The following is a 20,461-nucleotide window of genomic DNA, read 5'->3' on the forward strand; positions in this document are numbered from 1 at the left end:
ATGAAAGTGAAGACTCTCTGAGACACAGACGGATCGAATACGGATCAGGACCAACCGGAATAGATCAGGACTGATCAGCTTCATCGACATGTTTGTCCTGCAGCTGATGTTGATGTCTTTGTTGCTCCACCGCACCATGAGCTCAGGTAGTGAAAGCTGCTGTGCTCACCTGTCTGACTGTACCTGTATCTGTCAGTGTTTGGTTATCTGTTCGATTCAACGTCCTGATTAATTCAATCATTCAGAGACTCAAATGTCACATTTTTAAATCAAAGGTAAAAGATAAAAACATGGTTAGTGATTTCACCGATGGACCTGTGATGTCAGACTGATTTTACAGGTTCAAACTTTTTAATCTCTCTGTACATTTAAAATGTTGCTCGGCATCGTGTAAAAACTGGATTCAAACTTGATTTTAGAAAAGGAAGAAAAAACAAAAAAAAAAACCCTAACTTTGACAGCATTTGTAAGGATTTCGTCATGTTAGGGCTGTGTGGCAGGCAGGGATTGACCCAAAGTGCAGATTCAACAGAGGCGAAAGTCTAAGTCAAAAAGCAGCTTTATTACTGAACAAAAAAACATACAAAACCTAAACTGGGAATCAGGAAAACTAAGCATACGTGGAGGCACACAGGGAAACACACAGCATGAGGGAGAAACACAGGGCTACACTGAAGGATAAAGAGGGGAATGAGACACAGGGGGAGAGCACAGCTGGGCGTAATCTGACATGACAACACCAGGGGAAGCAAAACTCAAAACACTGACATAGGACACAGACTTTCAAAGTAAAATAGGAAACATAACAGACGCGGACTTGACGAGGGGATACAGCTGACAGAGAACAAAGGGAACACACCGGCAGGGATGAGTGTACACTAAACAGAAGGAGCACAGAACCACAACCAAAGAACTAGAACACAAGAAATGCAAAGGACCTGAGGAGAGGGGAATACTAGAGACAGAAATCAAAACCAAGAGACGAGCAAAAACACATCATGAAATCAAGGATAACTAATACAAACAGAAAAAGTCCACAGACTCAGGACCATGACAGATTTCACACTTCTCCTTTCCCAGGTATTCATCATTTACCACATCATGAAATTATGTGAAATCTAGACATCAGTGTGCCTCGTTTTGTTTGGTAAGATTGTCTTCATATGGTCAGGGAAGAGACTCAAACGACAACTCAACTCTGGAAGACCCGGCTCGACAACTATGGTATGGGGGTCAATATGAAAAAGACTGAATACCTGGAAGGAGACTCCCCAAACTGATGGCACCATCATAACACAGAGTTGAAGTTCCGCTACCTGTGTTCAGTCATCAGCTACAACGGAAATATCACCTCCGATGTCCGAGCACGAATAATGCAGCCTGGTTAAAATGGCGAGAGGTCACTGGTGTACTTTGTGACACAAAAATGCCAGATCGACTCATGGGAAAATGGCTGCGCATGTTGGCCCGCATTGACCACACATGAGCAGGCCCTAAACACCACGATCTCCGTGGTGTTTAGGGCCTGCTCATGTGTGGTCAATGCGGGCCAACACGGAGATGCACGTGCTCCGATGGAGAATGGGAATAACGAGATGGGACCGGGTTATTAACGAGGACATACGGAAGTGACTAGGTGTAGCCCAAATAAAGGAAAAGATGCTCGAGTCCCACCTGAGGTGGTATGGACACGTGATTCGAAGCGATGAGAACTCTGTAGCAAAAACGGCTACGAGGATCGACCCAGGACGCCGGCCTCGAGGCAGACCAAAGAAACAGTGGCTGGACAAAATCAAAGAAGACATTTAGACCGTTAACGCATCACCTGAGGACGCCTTGGACAGAACCAAATGAAGAAACCTTTGCCGAAGAGCGGAACCTGCACCAGTAAGTAATTTAGTGGCAGTTAGTAATGCCACTAAAATCCCATCTCTCTGGAGCTTCTGCTCCCGGGCCATCTGCAAACAAACCAAAGAAACCATTTAAGCATAAAAATCTACAAAGAAATAACAATAGACCCTCCTCAACTGCACCAAAGATTAAAACTATTCAATCTTAATTATTAATCATTAGTTCTAATAAGTCCCTGTTAAATCATTTAATAATTGATCAAAAATATTAAATTTTCAATTCAGTTCAGATCAATTTTATTTATATAACACCAAATCAGAACTAGAATACTTTATTAATCCCTGAGTAGTCTAAGGAGCTCGGGAAGAAAAGCGTCTGGACTTCTTTAAGTTGCTTGAAGACGTTTCATTCGAGAAGCTTCTTCAGTTCTGAGGTCAAATGTCCCAGCCATGTGGGGCAGGTCTGTCAGCACACAGAGCTGAGTGAGAGGGGCTGTTATTGTGTGTGTATATGAATCTCTCACCCCAACCAATCACAGCAGATGGCCCCGCCCCTCCCTGAGCCTGGTTCTGCCGGAGGTTTCTTCCTGTTAAAAGGGAGTTTTTCCTTCCCACTGTCACCAGAGTGCTTGCTCATAGGGGGTCATATGATTGTTGGGATTTTCTCTGTATGTATTATTGTAGGGTCGACCTTACAATGTAAAGCACCTTGAGGCGACTGCTGTTGTGATTTGGTGCTACATAAATAAAATTGAAATTGAAATTGAATGATAGCAAACATTAAAACACATTTCCTGCACGCAGAAATGAATTTTCCTTGCTTGAAATAATTTTGCTGTCAAGATAGAATAGAATAGAATAGAATAGAATAGAATTCAACTTTATTGTCATTGCAAATGCACAAGTACAGGGCAACGAAATGCAGTTTGCATCCATCCAGAAGTGCTTTAGTGATATAGATATATTACAATATATATTAGCAATAGTATAGATATGTAAGTATATTACAGAAATTGTCACGATCCTGGGTCTTAGGACCCAGTGTTTTGAGTTCTAGTTCATTTTGATGTTTATAGTATGTTTAGCTCATTAGGCCTCCTATGTTCATTTGCTTATTAGTTCCCCCTTGTGTTTCAACCCATGTTAAGTCTCCCCTGCCCTTCATGTCTCTCTGTGCCCCCTCTGTTCTGTTTATTGTGGGTCTTTGCATGTTTGAGTTTCTTGTTTTCTGTCACCCTGCATTGTGCATTATGTTCTCATGGTTGGTCTTTTGTTACTCCCTCTAGTCTAGTCTCTTGTGTTCAAAGCTGAGTATTTCCCTCTGTGTATTTTGGTTCTTAGACCTCTGCCTTATGGTTTGTCTCTGTTTCTTAGTTGCTGTCTCCACTGTGTCTAGTTCGCGTCTCTGTGTGATACTTCCTGTTTTACTTTGAAGGTCCATGCCTCATGTGAGTGTTTCTAGTTTTGCGTCTCTGTCTTGTCCAGTCCTGATTTCTCCCAGCTGTGCCCTCCTTCTGTGTCTCATTCCCTCGTTATCCCTCTGTGTATTTAAGCCCTGTGTTTCTCTTTGTCAGTGTCGTAGTCTCCCTCATAGCTGTGTGATTTTTCCCTGTGGCTCCTCGTGCGTTAGTCTCCCCAGTTTAAGTTTAGTACTGTTTTTTTGTGTTTCACTTTATGCCAGCATTAAAGCTGTGTTTTTGAGTTTACGTTTCGTCTCCGTGAGTTTGCGTTTGGGTCCTTCTCCTGCCTGCCACACAGCCGAACCATGACAGAAATGGGTCTATTATGGTATGTTATTGTCACGGGTTGCTCTGAGGATCCACTCGCAGGACTCCGGAGTGTGTTGTAACAGAGACCGTTTATTCACAAAAATCTTCACCAAGTGTATTTACAGGCAGTGTGAGGACAGTGCTATATACAAGATGTGCGAGGACGGGTTCCAGGGCTCCAGGGAAAACAAGGGGATCACACACATGCTCACGCCAACCTCTCTCCGCTAGTGACCAGCCACCTCTTACACGCTCCACACGGGGAAACACGGGGTCGGGTCCGGGGAATCTAGAACAGAGAGACAAATGTTACTTTCTGAGGCGGAAGTGTGGGAAACTAGGGCTCGACGTGTACTGACAGGAGTCTTCACAACAATCCAGCGTTGAACAGCTGATCTCCTCCTTCTGATATACCAGCTGGTCTGATGAGGCCCAGGTGTGCATGATCCGGGAGGGCGTGGGCTGAGGGCGTGAACCTGCCATGAGTTCCGCCCCGGCAAAACAGGGGAGGGGGAGAGAGATTGCTGATCAGTGCCTTGCCGACCCCGCAGGTCGTGACAGTTATAATGTACACGGTATGAAGTATGTTGTGAATATTCTATAACTATAAGTATGTACAGGCTGTAGTGAGTACAAGCTATGTGCAGGCTATGAACAGGATATAAATATGAAAAACTATACAGAATATGAAATAAATAACTTTACAGAATCTGAGATATACAGCTATACAGAAATGGGAACTATGCAAGTTGTAAACAGTTGTAGGATTAAAGATTATTGAATGTACAGAATGATTATTTACACAGAGCTATACAGTAGTGCAGTTAAGATAAGTGAGGGTGTAGATAGTTTCTACAGAGGCTATAAAGTGCTGGTGGTTGTGAGTGGTGGTTCAGTCCATGTTATTATTGTGTTTGAGGGTACAGTTGTGCCCTCGAGGCCTGGAGTTTGACACCTGTGATATAGAGTGAAACAATGGTTTCACCCAAAACCTGATAATGACCTACATGCTTTTGGTTTTTTTTACAATGGTTCATGTGATGAAGCACATGAAGCACCTGGGACTTTTTACCATTTGGTTTTAGAACTGAACACGCTTCTGGGATGAAATGTCTCAAACAAGGCTAACACACCAACACAACAACCACTGTGCTTACACAGGCCACGGAGAGCAGCCACTGGTTGCAGGACTCCGACCTCAGCCAATGGCATGATAATCGGGTTCAGCAGGAGCCAGTAGTGGGGAAGGGTAGAGCCCAGAGGTCGGGAGCTTTGGGAACATTAGCCTGAAGTTTTACGTTATTTTAAGTAACATTGTTGTAAATTTGTTCCATCAGGCACAGGACGACACTCCCTCTGGGCGCTTGCCTCCTACATCCCAGGCTCTGCCCACTTCCCAGAGTTCACTGTTGTTCTGATGTTGGATGACATCCAGGTGGGATACTATGACTCAAAGGTCGACCGGGTGATGAGGGCGAGCACGGCATCTGACCACGAAGCGGAACTCAACCTGGGCCAGGAGCCCGTGACTGTGCTACGAGACATTTACTCCAGCATGAAGAAGAGGCTGAATCTGGTGAAGCATCGCTTTAACCTGACCATCGATGGCGTTCATGTCCAGCAGAGGGTAACGGGCTGCGAGGTACTGGAGGACGGCCAGCCGGCACTCATCATGTTCAGAGACGGCTCCAACGGGCAGGACGCCGACAGCCTGCTCTACAACATGACCCACTTCACGTATGCTGTCAGGGAAGGCTGGGAGATCCAGTGGGACGCCCTAAAGAAAACATCCTTCCAGATGCTGTATTCAAACATATATCTACCGTTCTGTGTGCGGACGCTCCAACACTTCCTGGAGCGCGAGAAGCACCTTGTGATGCGAAGGGTGAAGCCTCGACTCCGCTTTATCACCAGGCAAGTGGTGGGCGGGGCTCAGGTCACCTGCCTGGCCACTGACTTCTACCCTCGCCACATTAACCTGAGCCTGCTGCGGGACGGCCAGCCCGTGGACGAAGGCGAGCTGCGCATCGGCTCGGTGCTGCCCAATGGGAACGGCCTCTACCAAGTGAGGAAGACATTGATGGTCGACGAAAAGGAGCTGCAGAGGAAACACAACTACACCTGTGAGGCGTCTCACCTGAGCCTGGACAACCGGCTGAGGGTAAACTGGAGGGCGGAGTCATCGTACTCTCACAGAGTTCATTCCATCTCGCCTCTGGTCTTCCTGCTGCTCGCTGCCGTCCTGCTGCTGCTGGTGCTGAGGAGGAGGAGAAGGAGGAGGAAGGAGAGGTCAGAGGGCGTGGCAACAGAAACACAGGAGCAGGTGGGAGAGAGAGAGCAGTCAGACGACCTCGTGACGTGACTCTGTGTGGCATCAGAATCACCTTTATGGGTGTACCTTGATAGGTTTGTAGCTTGAACCTATTCGCTGGAACGTTGAAGACAATATAATTACACAGCAAAAGCATTGAACACCAAGTAGGCAGAGTTCTTCGTGTTACTCATGCATGAGGGAGACCTGCCTGGAGCCAAGTGTCGTCCCACCACTTGACCTCCATCAGACTCTCAGCCAGGTTCCCCATAGCACTCCTTTTATTGTGGTTACATGAATATGCATAGGGTCATTAACATATGACGTCTACATACAAACAAAGAGTACCGTGTGTGTGTGTGTGTGTGTGTGTGTGTGTGTGTGTGTGTGTGTGTGTGTGTGTGGGGTCAGAGTGTGACCCCATAAATGACTTCCCTAAACCTGCTGGTCTGGAAGTCCAACAGTTCATCTAAACAAAAGGCACTTAGCCTAAAACAGATACAGCCACGTTTATCCTACCATAAAACAATAAAACAAGGTACGACCTCTTCCCATGCTCCCAGGATGTAGGTGTGCATTCCAGTGTGGAATACACACCAAGCCTTTGCAGCCTGCTAAAGATCACACATCCTATCACTACACAATTGATTATACACCTCTAAGCATATATGGTTAAATATTTCTAAGCATAAATGACAATCAACAATACAAAACCTAACAACCTACAGAAGGAACTGAGCTCCAGTTTGTCGCTGCTCTCGCTGCAAACAGAACACAGTAACATGTATGAAATATTAACATGTACAAAAATATATTTGCATATAACATATTTCCATCATGACCTCTGTACTAACAGAGCATCTGTGGAGGCGGAGCTCCAGTTGTAGTGAGAGAAATTCTACGGTTTAGATTGGATTTTACTAATTAGCAGTATGTGTGGATGCAGACTGATAGTCAGTCTAACTAGCATTAGGCACTCGCGACCAATTAAGGTCACTTCCTGAAACAAATAATGGAGATTAAGTATCGGAATTTCAGGAGTGTGACCCCGCCTCCAAACACGCCCCTTCTGATTCTCATCTCTATATGTTCCCCCACTTCTGCAAGCTGTTTATTCTCATTTACGAGCCCCACCCTCCCTTTTCAATTCTCCAACTTCTTCACTTCTGTGTAGTACACGGGTTCTGCCTGGCCCCTTCGAGGCCTTCCCCAAACCGCAGCTCAGCTCATGTCTAAGCTTTTACCTACTAAAACGCTGTCAAACATAAAATGAGGGCGTGGACCCAGCATGTGAAATAAATGAATTAATAACACAGTGCTTCAAAATACTAGAAGCTTCAAAATGAACCCACAAACAGAAATGTCCTTCTGTTATTTATAATAAAGTCATGATTTTATTTGTGTCATATTTATCTATTGATGGATGCTGTCACGAGTTTTTGTGTTTCAAACGTTGTAACTACGTAACGTAACACTATGTTCTTATTGTTGTTCATGGTTTTGGCTTTCTTTAGTGATTGTTCCTCCCTTAGTATTTACCTCAGCAGTGTATACTCTGTGATTTCCCATGTCCCACGTTTCATGTCTCCCCACTCATTGTGTAAGCTGTGTGTCCTGAGTCTGTGTGTTTCCTGTTTTATTTTGATAGTTCCTGTCCTGTGTGCAGTGTATCTAGTTTCGCTTCCCCCTGTCTCGTTAGGTCTGATGTGTCCCAGCCAGGCCCGGCCCTAACCAATCTGGCGCCCTAGGCAAGATTTTAGGTGGCGCCCCCCTACATCGGCAGTGTAGTGTATGTACTCACAAGAAACCGAATAGCTTTGTCTTTGACCTTTTTTTTTTTACTTAAAGAAAGCAAATTCACAATCAGAATAATTAACAAGATAAAAAAATATATGAATAAATAAATGAATACAAAAAAATAAAAAATGAATATATGAAATACAATAACACCGCTTGATGCTGCTGCAAAACTGGTGGGTTGTGCTGCTGAAGTGGAGGCAGCAGCGGTAGATGTGGTAGATGGCCCAGGGGTGGGATTTAGAAACTTCAACAGTGCATCTGAAGAGAGGAGTATGTGACACCACTGAGTATTAAAGTCTAATAATAAAAACATATGATTCCAGGAATAAAATGAAATGATATAATATAAATGAAAAACCAAAGAGATATATGTATGATGTTAACTGATATGCAAATTAGATTAGATTCAATTTATTGTCATCATTACAGTGAAATGCTGAATAGCAGAATGCAAAGTAACAGTATAATATCATATGAGAATGTTATGTTATGATTATCTTTGACCGAATCACAGCAGTGCTCATATTAAAAAACAGCATTCCCTCTCATGTGATATTGCTTAATTATCATTAATGATGTGCGCTTTAACAACTAGGCTTACAACTATAATATATACAGGGGTGGAAAAGTGACTATTACCTGCAGGGTAAACGTTAGCTAACCAGAAGGCAATAACAATGTAAACAAAAAACACCTGCTTAAAAGATGAATACAAATGAGGAATGGTGGGAAAGGTGGGAGTACTGTAATTACCTAACGTTACATTATTATTTTCCATAACAATTTAGCCCCCTCCACAATATTAACTGACGTTAAAACAGTTAACTAGCTATTTATTGATTAGCAATTAGCGAATCATGTAACATTAGCTTAATGCTAAAAATGTAGGTTACTATCACATTCAAATAATTTCATGTAGGCTAACGTTACCTACCTCTGTCTTTTTCTCGTTTCTCCTCCTCTTCTTCTCTCTTTTTTCTTCCCTGGCCACCTGACAGTTTTGGCCGTTTTGACATCTTGTGTTGATTTTTTGATGTGGTGACGTCCAAAAGGAACCATGATACGGGAGGGAGGGGGCGCACCATGCGGGGAGGGGGGGGGCGTAATGTTGTAACAAATAATATTTCTATTAAATAAGATTTACTTTGCATTTTAATTAACGTGGGATTATTTTTTGTATTTAGAAATAATAGTACCAACTTCTTTTTTTTCCCCCAACATTTGTGGCACTGGCGTGGCGCCCCCTGATGGTCCCAGCTGTGTTCCCTCCTGTCCCCGTCCTCTCATTGTCCTGCTGTGTTTTCCTCTGTGTCCGCTTTAAGTTTTCATCCCGTGTACGAGTCCTGCGTTTGGGTCCCTGCCTGCTGCAGCACACACCGTGACACATGCAAAGGAAAAGAAATCATTTACACATAATTTCAGTCTTCAGTTAAAATAAGAACAAAGAGGTCCAGTTTGTGTCTGAGGAGACGCGAAGAAAACATGGATCGGCATGTCTGGAGTCGCAAAGACAAGAAAACATCAAATTTAAAAATCAGAGCCAGGAGGAATGCTCAGAGGGCAAAGGTCATCAGTTCACAGAAAGAAAGCAGGTGGTTGGCCACAGCTGCAGAGGTTTGTATCTTAACGGTGACCATAGCTGGACTGGCCATCGGGCATACCGGGCATTTGCCTGGTGGGCCGCTGGCGATTTTTTGTTTTTATGGGCCGATGGATTTTTTTTTTTTTTTTAAGGAAGGGTATATATAATGAAAGGTGTTGGATTGGCCAATTGGTCATGATCGACTCTGGGCTGGACCAATTACAGCCGAGGAGGCCGGATGCACCCTCCCCCTTGTTTAGCAATCACGTGATTTTCGCGCATTGCTAATAAATGTGGGTCAGTGGCGATGAAGTCCACTATACCGTTCTCACGGGAGCAATGTTTCCCACCTACAAGGGTGCAAATAACTGTAAACCTCTGCCAACAGCCAGAGCTCAAGTGGTACATTTTTGTGTAACCTACCGTTCTAACAGAAGTTTAGGGGAGGACGCGTATCAGACTTTCATAGTTAAGAAACACCAACTTGCCCAACTCGGACCAAGCACTCGCAGCTTCAGGTTTGCAAAGGAATACCCAATTGCCCACACCTGCGCTTATGAAAGGAGCGAAGACCAGCTCCGCCCACCAGGGGCGGTCCCAAGTCTCCAGGTCTCACCTGTCACATTCATATCACTAATTATGTTATGAAAATGACGCATTAACTACAACAGCAGACTGACCTGTGTGGAAATGCTTGGAAGCTGTTGCTTGTGAAGCTCGCACACAAGAATTTCACTCACATGTGCTGTACCAATGTACCTGCACATGTGATGTGACAATAAAAGTGATTTGATTTGATTTGGAGCAGACTAACATGTGAGCTGGAGTGTTCTGGGACGTTATATTTGGTATATCCAGACCATCCGTCGGCTCTTACTTCGGAAACATGGCTTAAAAAATTTCTCTTCAACGACGTAATCCGATTAAAAAAAACGATCTCTTTACCCGTCGGCTTCCCGTGGCTGTCATGCGACCGGCTATTGCAGTTAATAATACAACAGCTTCTTGCCATTTTTTGGGTTTCTTTTTATCGCTGTGTAACTGAGTTCAATTGAAAGCCTGCGTGCGCTAGTACCTCTTGCCACAAGTTCCCAGAATCCTTTGCGGTTTTACCCCTGAATGACGTCACATTTTCAATCTTTGTCCTGGTGGGCCGGTCTGTAGTCAAAATGCCCGGGCCGATTTTTTGTCCCAGTCCAGCCTTGACGGTGACCCTGTCCTCCAAATATGGTGTTTTACGGTAAACTTCATCTGCTGAATCTGAGCCAGGCTGAAACACCTGGTCTGAAGCCTGTGGGAGGTGTACACCTGGTTCATACACCTGACGTTATTCCAAAGCACGACAGAGTCCAGGGACACATCATTCACCTGCACCGTAATCCGTGCAGTGACTCCCAAAGTGTGGGCCGTAATGGTGAGAGAGACATCAGGCTGGTACAGGCGGAGCTGGGTTAGTCCTCAGCTGCACCGCAGCATGTGCCGATCACTAAACGTTGCACTTTGGTAAATGGTAAATGGCCTGTATTTGTATAGTGCTTTACTCAGTCCCTAAGGACCCCAAAGCGCTTCACACTACATTCAGTCATCCACACATCCACACACTGGTGATGGCAGCTACATTGTAGCCACAGCCACCCTGGGGCGCACTGACAGAGGCGAAGCTGCCGGACACTGGCGCCACCGGGCCCTCTGACCACCACCAGTAGGCAAACATGGGTTAGCATTTTGCCCAAGGATATTCGCTATGCAGCCAGGAGGCAGCCTGGGATCGAACCACCTTTACCTGCTAGCAGTTGCTGTGTCCGAATTCAGGGGAAGGACGCTCATAAGGACACTAACTACCTACGTCACAAGGTAGTGTCCTTAGACGGACGGGTAGTCAGGAAGTGAGCGGCTGTGGGCAGCCCCCTTTTTTTCTCCATAGAAACTTTATTGAACAAACAATGAGTATCCAACATAACAGATGGGCTGTGGACAGCCTCCTAGTCTTCAACTCCGCCCTTACTTACGTGTTTTTCCCGTCGCTAGCGCCACAGCGCGAAAACTTTAAAATGGACCCAGAAATGTCGCTCAGTTGTTTGGACAATTTTAATTCTCGAGGAGCTAGAAAAACCTTATCGTCGTCGCCCGCACGTTTTGTACCTTAGGCTCATCAGAGACAATCATGTCCAGGTAAAATAATGTCCTTTAATCTACACGCATTTAGGAATTACTCAGCTAATTACACGATAATTGAATTATTACCGGCGTTGTGCCAAGAAGTGTTCGCCTGTCAAAAATGATTTCCAATGTTTCCAAGTGTAATATGTGTAATATCTTTATGTATGTTGGTAAATAGACTTCGGTGAACATGGTTTACAAAGGAGTTTTATATATACAATAATTACCTGTTGTTCAAGTATCTTTATAACTCTGGTTCTAATGTAGATACAATTGATATATTTGTTTTGCTGTCTGCTGTCCTCTTGGCCAGATTACTCTTAAAAAATAAATTTCTAATGTCAACAAGATTGTTTGTGAACTGGATAAATAAAGGATAAAAGTCACTGCCAAAAACTGGTTGCAGCTTCTACCTGTTCCAGGAATGTTGCTGGTTGCTCAAAGTGACCTGATATCATTAATGAGGGAAACATTTGACATGTTTCACATATTATAAAACAACAAGTTATTCATAGCAGGTTAAATACGAGCAATCAGTTTAGGGCAAAAACCGGAAATCAGTTTTTGGCAGACGATCATTTTTTGGCACAACATCGGTCATTCTTACACATGTACTGTGTCATATAACATATATAAACTAAATATCTTTGAAACTGATAGAATCTAATCTTTTGTTTGTTTTTACACAGCACTTTATCAAACTGTTGTCTGCTACAGAGTTACAAGTATTATACTAATAATACAGCACCCACCATCTCCTGCTTGCATATTTCTGAAAACATCTGAGTGGTGTGGCAGCCACGAGTGAGCCCTGCAAACCCTGTGGATGGACGATGCAGTGGACAGTGGGAGGATCCTAAAGCTCTCTTTGCAGACCACCCTGTGTGATTCTCCACTCGCTGACCAGAAAAGACAAACCGCAGGTCTCAGTTGCAGCACCATCCACGTCTGATCTTCAGTAACACTGCCAGAGACTTCCTGTAATCTATTACAGTTGTAAAAGAAACGGTCCAGGACCAGGTCACTCAGCTTAATCCTGTCTGAACAACTGTAAATATTGTTTTTTCATCTTTACTGTGTATTTGAAATATTCTTGTTTAATTGTTTTTGTTATTTATTTATTGCTATCAAATAAATATCCATGTAATATTGTTCAAAGTTATGTTCATAAATCAAATTGAGTTCAGTGACAATTACTGTTTGTTTGAATCAATTTATTAATACCATAAAACCTTCAAACCAATGCAACACATAAGAAATATATTCAAATAAATAAATTTCTCAGTACGTAACTCATTTGGGAACTGATCTTTCTAGAAGTGAAACAGTCGGTCCATCCTCTCCCTGCTCTCCTCTCCTCTCTTTGCTGCCTCATGTCCTCTCTGATGAGGTCTAGCAGCTCATCATCTTCTCCTCTTCCTCCCTGTCGTAGGTGGCTTCGTCATCGCTGTCGTTTTGGTCACCCACTGCTGTGCTTGGCCCTGGGGTGTCCTCGGGGAGAGAGGACATTAGGACAGGAGGCTTAGTGGAAGGCATCTGTCCTATCACCTCATCCATGAGGGCAAACCAGGGCCAAGCACAGCAGTGGGCTTCCCACTGACCCCTCTCCTGAGCCTGGATACTCGCAATCCTAAAGGCAGAGGAAATCAAAGATGACAGCAGGCAAATAAAAACACCACAACAACTCTTAGTAGTTGCACATTTATTAACTTGTGTTCTTAAGAATCATCTTCTTGATAACACACAGACGTACTTTGTATTCTTTAAAGTTATCTCATGTCTTCTGGCCTGCAAGCGGGTGACTTTCAGACACCAGAGGAACGCCGTGTGGACATCACAGGTCAGCAGCGGTCCGTGAGTGGTGTGGTACCGGGCCACGGGAGTTGAGGCTCCGCTGTGAAATTTATGGTTTTCAGGGTTTGTATCGTTAACTCGGTTTCCCTGGGTCTTTCCCTTGTTGTAGTTGTGCGTCTTATTTTGAAAGAAATATTTACACGTTACCATAACGACCAGAGAGCATTAAGCGGCAGAGAGGAGGACGTTACTCTCAATGTTGGCACATTTTCAGGAGGACGCTGCTAATAAAGTTACACAATTACTCAGTACATTCACGTTTGTTATTATATTTACAAAATACCAGTTTTTGTCTTGGTCATTTTATGTGGTTGCATTCATCCGCGACACCTTAAAGGCTCCGTGTCTGTGGCGCAACAAAGGTTGGGGACCGCTGCTGTGCAGCATGAGGGTTAATAGGACCGCACTCATATGAATATGATGTGTACATTGATTTATTCTTGTACCTCCACGCCGTAGCGGCCCAATTCTTCACCCCAGTGAAGAGGTGATCGTTTTCTCCTCGTTTTAATAAATTAAGCCATTTGGTCTTTGTTCCCCACAACATGTCACCAATTCAAAAAATCTAAATTAGCTGTATCCATCCATCCATCCATTCGCTTCCGCTTATCCTTTTCAGGGTCGCGGGGGGCGCTGGAGCCTATCCCAGCTGTCATAGGGCGAAAGGCGGGGTACACCCTGGACAGGTCGCCAGTCTGTCGCAGGGCTAAATTAGCTGTATGTAAGTGGCATTACATGAAAAACCGCGGGACCCGCAATACAAGCTGGTTTACGGTTATTTAAATAAAAGGAACATGTCTCTGCAGATGCCCAAAGCTTAACAACACGGCCGCTACAACAATTTAACTTTTGTACAACCAGATTTTATATACTTACATTTGAAAGTGTTTTCCTCTTCGACCACCATCGTTATCAGGAACAAATCTCCTGTATGACCCGCAATGAATCCTGGGATATAGTAGGACACGAAGGATACATCGGACCCATCCTTAACATTTGGGTAAAAGTAGGACGCATTTGTCGCTCTTTGAATTCGGACAGCCTTCGTCGCGTTGCTGTGACGTCATTGCCTCCAAATATGGCATTTTGAGCATCCTTCCCCTGAATTCGGACACAGCGAGTGACTCATGGTGAAAGCAGCCATTCATCTGACCTCAGTCTCTCCTTTCCTAATGACGATGTCCCTCCGTCTATTTTGATATGACGCTCCTCCACAGCTGTGCATGTCCTCTGACTGTGAGGCCTGGGTGCTAGATGTTACCAGATGCTGTTGTTGTTGCTGTGTGTTACTAGTTTTTGTTTTACCACAGGCACGAGTGTAACGATGGTCCTCCTCAGACCAGCTGCTGCTTCCTGTCACGATCAGCTGGTTCCAGGAGGAACGTTCCCTGAAATGCTTACAGAGCGTGTGTGAGACGTGCTGTTTTTATTGGTCCAGCAGCAGAAAATAAAACTGATTACATTTTGTACAAAAGTTTAAAAACATTCAGAAAAAGTCTCATCATCATCATCATCATCATCATCATCATCGTCGTCGGTCTGACTCAACTTCGGTCAGACCGCAGGAACATGTGACTGGAAGTCATGTGTGCTGGTGCTTTAGTAAATAGCCTCGTCCATGTTGTCATCGCTGTCGCCGCCAAAATCCTCGCCGTTATCAAAGTATGACATGATGTAATCCGTCTCCTGCAGCGCCAAGAAAACATCAATTAGAGCCTCAGAAAATCCACGAGATCAATCCCATGTTACAGTGGGGCAAAAAAGTATGTAGTCAGCCACCGATTGTGCAAGTTCCCCCACCTAAAATGATGACAGAGGTCAGTAATTTGCACCAGAGGTACACTTCAACTGTGAGAGACAGAATGTGAAAAAAAAAATCCATGAATCCACATGGTAGGATTTGTAAAGAATTTATTCGTAAATCAGGGTGGAAAATAAGTATTTGGTCCCCTCAAACAAGGAAAATCTCTGGCTCTCACAGACCTGTAACGTCTTCTGTAAGAAGCTTTTCTGTCCCCCACTCGTTACCTGTATGAATGGCACCTGTTTGAACTCATCATCTGTATAAAAGACACCTGTCCACAGCCTCAAACAGTCAGACTCCAAACTCCGCCATGGCCAAGACCAAAGAGCTTTCGAAGGACACCAGGAAAAGTATTGTAGACCTGCACCAGACTGGGAAGAGTGAATCTACAATAGGCAAGCAGCTTGGTGTGAAAACATCAACTGTGGGAGCAATCATCAGAAAATGGAAGACATACAAGACCACTGATAATCCCCCTCGATCTGGGGCTCCACGCAAGATCTCATCCCGTGGGGTCAAAATGATCATGAGAACGGTGAGCAAAGATCCCAGAACCACACGGGGGGACCTGGTGAATGACCTGCAGAGAGCTGGGACCAAAGTAACAAAGGTCACCATCAGTAACACACTACAACGGCAGGGAATCAAATCCCGCAGTGCCAGACGTGTTCCGCTGCTGAAGCCAGTGCATGTCCAGGCCCGTCTGAAGTTTGCCAGAGAGCACATGGATGATACAGCAGAGGATTGGGAGAATGTCATGTGGTCAGATGAAACCAAAGTAGAACTTTTTGGTATAAACTCAACTCGTCGTGTTTGGAGGACGAAGAATACTGAGTTGCATCCCAAGAACACCATACCTACTGTGAAGCATGGGGGTGGAAACATCATGCTATGGGGCTGTTTTTCTGCCAAGGGGACAGGACGACTGATCCGTGTTAAGGACAGAATGAATGGGGCCATGTATCGTGAGATTTTGAGCCAAAACCTCCTTCCATCAGTGAGAACTTTGAAGATGAAACGAGGCTGGGTCTTCCAACATGACAATGATCCAAAACACACCGCCCGGGCAACAAAGGAGTGGCTCCGTAAGAAGCATTTGAAAGTCCTGGAGTGGCCTAGCCAGTCTCCAGACCTCAACCCCATAGAAAATCTGTGGCGGGAGTTGAAAGTCCGTGTTGCTCGGCGACAGCCCCAAAACATCACTGCTCTCGAGAAGATCTGCATGGAGGAATGGGCCAAAATACCAGCTACTGTGTGTGCAAACCTGGTAAAGACCTATAGTAAACGTTTGACCTCTGTTATTGCCAACAAAGGTTATGTTACAAAGTATTGAGTTGTGTTTTTGTTATTGACCAAATACTTATTTTCCACCCTGATTTACGAATAAATTCTTTACAAATCCTACCATGTGGATTCATGGATTTTTTTTTCACATTCTGTCTCTCACAGTTGAAGTGTACCTCTGGTGCAAATTACTGACCTCTGTCATCATTTTAGGTGGGGGAACTTGCACAATCGGTGGCTGACTAAATACTTTTTTGCCCCACTGTATTAACAGATTAAACCCAGATTGGTTTCTGACTGGCTGCATTTTAAACCAGTTAATTCCAGTTTAGAGCAGAAGACATCCTGCAGGTGTGAACAGGACGTCCCAGTGACATCACTGATGATGAGATTAACTACCTTTAGAGATTATCTGGGATTATTTGGTTACACCCTCGTTAGAGGAGCGTTTGAATAAACTGATCGATCTGGTCTCACCTCCTCGAACTCCTCTTCGTCGTACTCCTCCTCTCCCTCTGCCTCCTCCTCCTCCTGCTTCTTCTTCGTCTCTCCCTCCTCGTCCTCTGACGTCTCCTGCTCCTCCTTCTTCTCCAGGCTCTGGCACAGTTAAGGTGGACTCGTTAGTTTAAGGTGGAACCAGCAGGAAGCCGAAAGTAAACTTGGATCAATAAAACCCAACTCTGTGACACTTTATTAGGAACACCTTCAAACTGAATTAACGTTACAATTTTTTTTTAAACATCAAACGCTCCACGCAGCTGACGGAAACAACCAAACTCAGAAATGTGGAACGTGACTCACAGCGAGACTAAATCCAGACTCACCTCCAGTTTGAGCAGCACCTCCTCTTTATCCTTCACACCCTTCTTCTTCATCTGAGGAGGAGGAGGAGACTGAACGGCAGCCGATACACCTGAACACACACACAGCGCACCGCTAAACACCAGACCATCACCTGTATACACGGAGTGTAATCAGAGTACAGAGTGTAATCAGAGTGTACTGACTGTCTCTGGCAGGTTGCCTGACGTGGACTCGGAGCTCTCTGGGGAATCTCTTCCAGTCTGGAAAACAGGGAGTGGTTAACAGCACTGTGTACTGCTACTGTGAAGTATTACTGTATAGTATGACTGTGTACTGCTACTGTGTACTGCTAGTGTGAAGTATTACTGTATAGTATGACTGTGTACTGCTACTGCATCCTGTATTTATATTTATTTTATACCTGAAAATTTTTATCCCAAATTCTTCTACTGAGCATGTGCAGAAATTCACCTGGTTTCTGATTGGATAAATCCTGAAAAAACAGTGAATGCTGCTGATTTTTGATTAATCACTTGCTGTGGGCGGAGCCTCACCTGGAGCCCAGTCCAGCAGCTTGTCCATCTGCTCGCTTCTGTTGTACTTATCAGAGTAACGCTCCACATCTGGACAGGAAACATGAAGCACAGGTGAGACTTTCACAATAAAGCTGCAAATCATCAGCGGGAAGACGAGCGAAGTGTGACGTGTGACCTCTGACCTCTGTGAGTCACCAGCGGCTGGATGAAGCAGGGCAGACTCCTCATGGCGCCTCTGAAATCCTGCTTCAGGGCCAACAGATACTCCGCCTCCTCCCCGCCTGTCAGGGGGAGGGGCTTCCGCTCCATCACCTTGACAAAAGCAAGGCATTAACGCGATGTTCCAGCATGCATTGCTTTCACCACTTTAATGACTTAATTTTAGACTTAAATTACAGCCTGTCTGTGTGCATTGATCAGATTATTGATCAGTGATGGAAGACAGACCTCTGTCAAACTCCTGAACACATCAATAATCAATAATCAATAATCTGAGAGGACAAGAAGCTGAGTGCTGAGATAACATGCGGCTCAGATTGTGGTGTTTGTAACCCTGTAACCAAAATATCCGAAAATGTTATGTTTGTGCATAGATGAGGATTTGTGTGTTTGTCGTGGCTGCGGGTCTTTGTATCTGCAAACAGACCTTAAAAATAAATAAATCGTGTTTTTGTAAAACATATTTACACAACTACAACGTCTGAGTTACAAGTGCAAAATATTTACGACCAAAGTCTGAGCCAATAACACGGCGTTTTATTATCAGCATGAGTTATTGGCGGGAACTGAGTGACATCATTAGGTCACACCTAGTCTGATGCTTATCCCCCCCCCCCCCGAGTGGTGCAGGTGAGTCTCTTACAGGAAACACAGGTGTGGGCTGCTGCACCGATGGAGGTGGAGCATCTCCTTTGACTGTTTCCATAGTGAAACTTAGCATCCTCTGCCCCCGCCCACGTGCCGCCATCGCTACTCGGATGGGTCACACAGATCCACTCAGCAGTTAGAGCAGAACCTGGATCAGAACCAACGGAACACAATTAGAACTCCACCCGTCTCCAAAACATGCGAGGCTGAAGTGGAGGCGGGGCTAACAGTGTGCGTGAGTGTGTGGGGGGGTGATGTCTGCAAACAAACGTAATTATCAAAACAGACATGTGACAGGACGGTCCTCTGCTTCATCAATGAGACCATGATGAAGAACTCGAACCCATAATGTTTCCACACCACTGAAGGTTTTTCTCTTTTCAACCAACGGCAGTCACTCTCCTCTCCAAATAACTTCTGCTTAGCTTTCCGAGCTTCCCTCGTGTCCTCTTAATTGTTGTGACACGTGTTCGAAACGCAGAGAGGTGCGCTCGATTTGCCACACGGAGCAGCGCCAGAGTAAAGCATGAGGGAGGGGCTAATAATTGGCTCAGTCATTTTTAATGATCGTTGAAAGCCCAGATCGTAATTTAGATTAAAATTCGATTAATTGAGCAGCCCTATGTCACGTGTATCGGGGTGAGATGATACATGACTGATGATTTGCGTGACTTTTTCTTCAGTTCACATGTGACAGCTTGCAAGCCCTCCAGAGAGTGATCCGTACAGCAGAACGCTGCTGCAGGATTGCTCTCCCCCCGCTTCAGGACACCTACACCAGGAGATGCCGGACTAGAGCAGCGCAGATACTGAAGGACCCGTCCCATCCTGGCAACAAACTGTTCCAACTTCTGCAATCTGGTAGAGGGTTCTGCATCATCCGGGCAAGGACAGAGAGACTCAAGAGGAGCTTCTATCCCCAAGCCATCCGTGCCCTAAACACACACACCCGCCCTCTCACATCATCTATAATTGACTGAGACAGGACTCTTCCAGACACTAAACCAAGGCACAATGTACATTCCAATTCCTTTAATTTTAAATATGTTTATATTGTCTATCCTGTAAAATAGTCAGATGTCTATTCATATTAATGTACAGAATTCACCTGCTTGCTGCTACTACTGCACATTCACCCAGTGTATATACTACATATATATAATGTTCTTCCTCTACAGCCCCCCCCCCCCCGCCCCCATTTTTGCACATGTCGAGGAGCGTGTCAGGCTACATTTCACTGTGTGTTATACTTGTGTAACTATGCATGTGACAAATAAAGAACCTTGAACCTCACAGGTGACACACACGAGAGATTCAAGTAAACCCGAGTAACCGGATTAAAAAGCCAAAGCTGTTTGAATGAAAAAGATAAGACATGACATGCACATTATGTGCACATTATGTGCACATTATGTGCACATTATGTGCACATAATGTGCACATTATGTGCACATTATGTGCACATTATGTGCATGTCATGTCTTTCTGTGTGTATGGAGACAGAGGCCAATCACGGTGTGGGGACAGTTCCCACCTGGACACCTGGTGAGGCGGACCTCCAGCAGCGGGTTGTAGCTGTTAACCGCTGTTAGCATGTGTTAGCTGTTAGCAGCGGTGTTAGCGGAGCTCCCTAACCGTCAGTGCGCCTCTCTCTGCAGCCTCAGTCCGTCCCGTCGCGCCTTCTGACTCCGCTCTCTCTCATCTCTTCCTCGGGTCTCTGTCGGAGCAGCTGTCCTGTTTCTATGCGCTAAAACATCTGTTCACATCTGTTTACGTGCTGCTCCGCGCCATCACAGCTTCTTCTTTTTCTGCGGCGTGCTGCTGCTTCGGTCCGCCATCG

The 20,461-nt window shown here is 44.9% G+C and overlaps 3 protein-coding genes across 7 annotated transcripts; 1 reads left to right on the top strand and 2 right to left on the bottom strand.

The window, feature by feature from the left end:
• The first annotated feature begins 9 nt into the window (after window positions 1-9).
• On the top strand, window positions 10-7,886 carry LOC146660056 (major histocompatibility complex class I-related protein 1-like). Its single transcript, XM_085424091.1, has 2 exons — window positions 10-146; window positions 4,957-7,886. Exons 1-2 carry the CDS (start codon window positions 89-91, stop codon window positions 5,979-5,981), a joined length of 1,083 nt encoding a protein of 360 aa, XP_085280217.1. The 5' UTR covers window positions 10-88; the 3' UTR covers window positions 5,982-7,886.
• polr3glb (RNA polymerase III subunit GL b) lies at window positions 3,692-20,461 on the bottom strand. 5 transcript variants are annotated; one of them, XM_085424086.1, is made up of 14 exons: window positions 20,156-20,460; window positions 18,617-18,769; window positions 17,937-18,066; window positions 17,773-17,841; window positions 17,422-17,478; window positions 17,239-17,327; window positions 16,892-17,011; window positions 14,203-15,012; window positions 8,931-9,094; window positions 8,665-8,746; window positions 7,881-7,988; window positions 5,757-5,876; window positions 3,979-4,095; window positions 3,692-3,908 (listed from the first exon to the last, which is right to left on the bottom strand). In XM_085424086.1, the coding sequence occupies exons 2-8, from the start codon at window positions 18,719-18,721 to the stop codon at window positions 14,926-14,928; spliced, it is 657 nt and encodes a 218-aa protein (XP_085280212.1). In that variant the 5' UTR covers window positions 18,722-18,769; window positions 20,156-20,460; the 3' UTR covers window positions 3,692-3,908; window positions 3,979-4,095; window positions 5,757-5,876; window positions 7,881-7,988; window positions 8,665-8,746; window positions 8,931-9,094; window positions 14,203-14,925. The 5 variants fall into 5 exon arrangements, with proteins under 5 accessions (XP_085280212.1, XP_085280214.1, XP_085280211.1 ...); XM_085424088.1 differs by lacking the exon at window positions 7,881-7,988 and having other exon boundaries at window positions 20,257-20,461; XM_085424085.1 differs by lacking the exon at window positions 7,881-7,988.
• Window positions 9,797-14,203, bottom strand: LOC146660058 (uncharacterized). The gene is made up of 3 exons (XM_085424090.1): window positions 13,226-14,203; window positions 12,766-13,102; window positions 9,797-12,457 (listed from the first exon to the last, which is right to left on the bottom strand). The coding sequence occupies exons 1-2, from the start codon at window positions 13,474-13,476 to the stop codon at window positions 12,865-12,867; spliced, it is 489 nt and encodes a 162-aa protein (XP_085280216.1). The 5' UTR covers window positions 13,477-14,203; the 3' UTR covers window positions 9,797-12,457; window positions 12,766-12,864.

This window comes from Rhamphochromis longiceps, linkage group LG11, assembly GCF_057381845.1.
Source record: "Rhamphochromis longiceps isolate RC_006_pf linkage group LG11, R_longiceps_female_GT1.1, whole genome shotgun sequence".
In the NCBI taxonomy this organism is placed as follows: Eukaryota; Metazoa; Chordata; class Actinopteri; order Cichliformes; family Cichlidae; genus Rhamphochromis; species Rhamphochromis longiceps.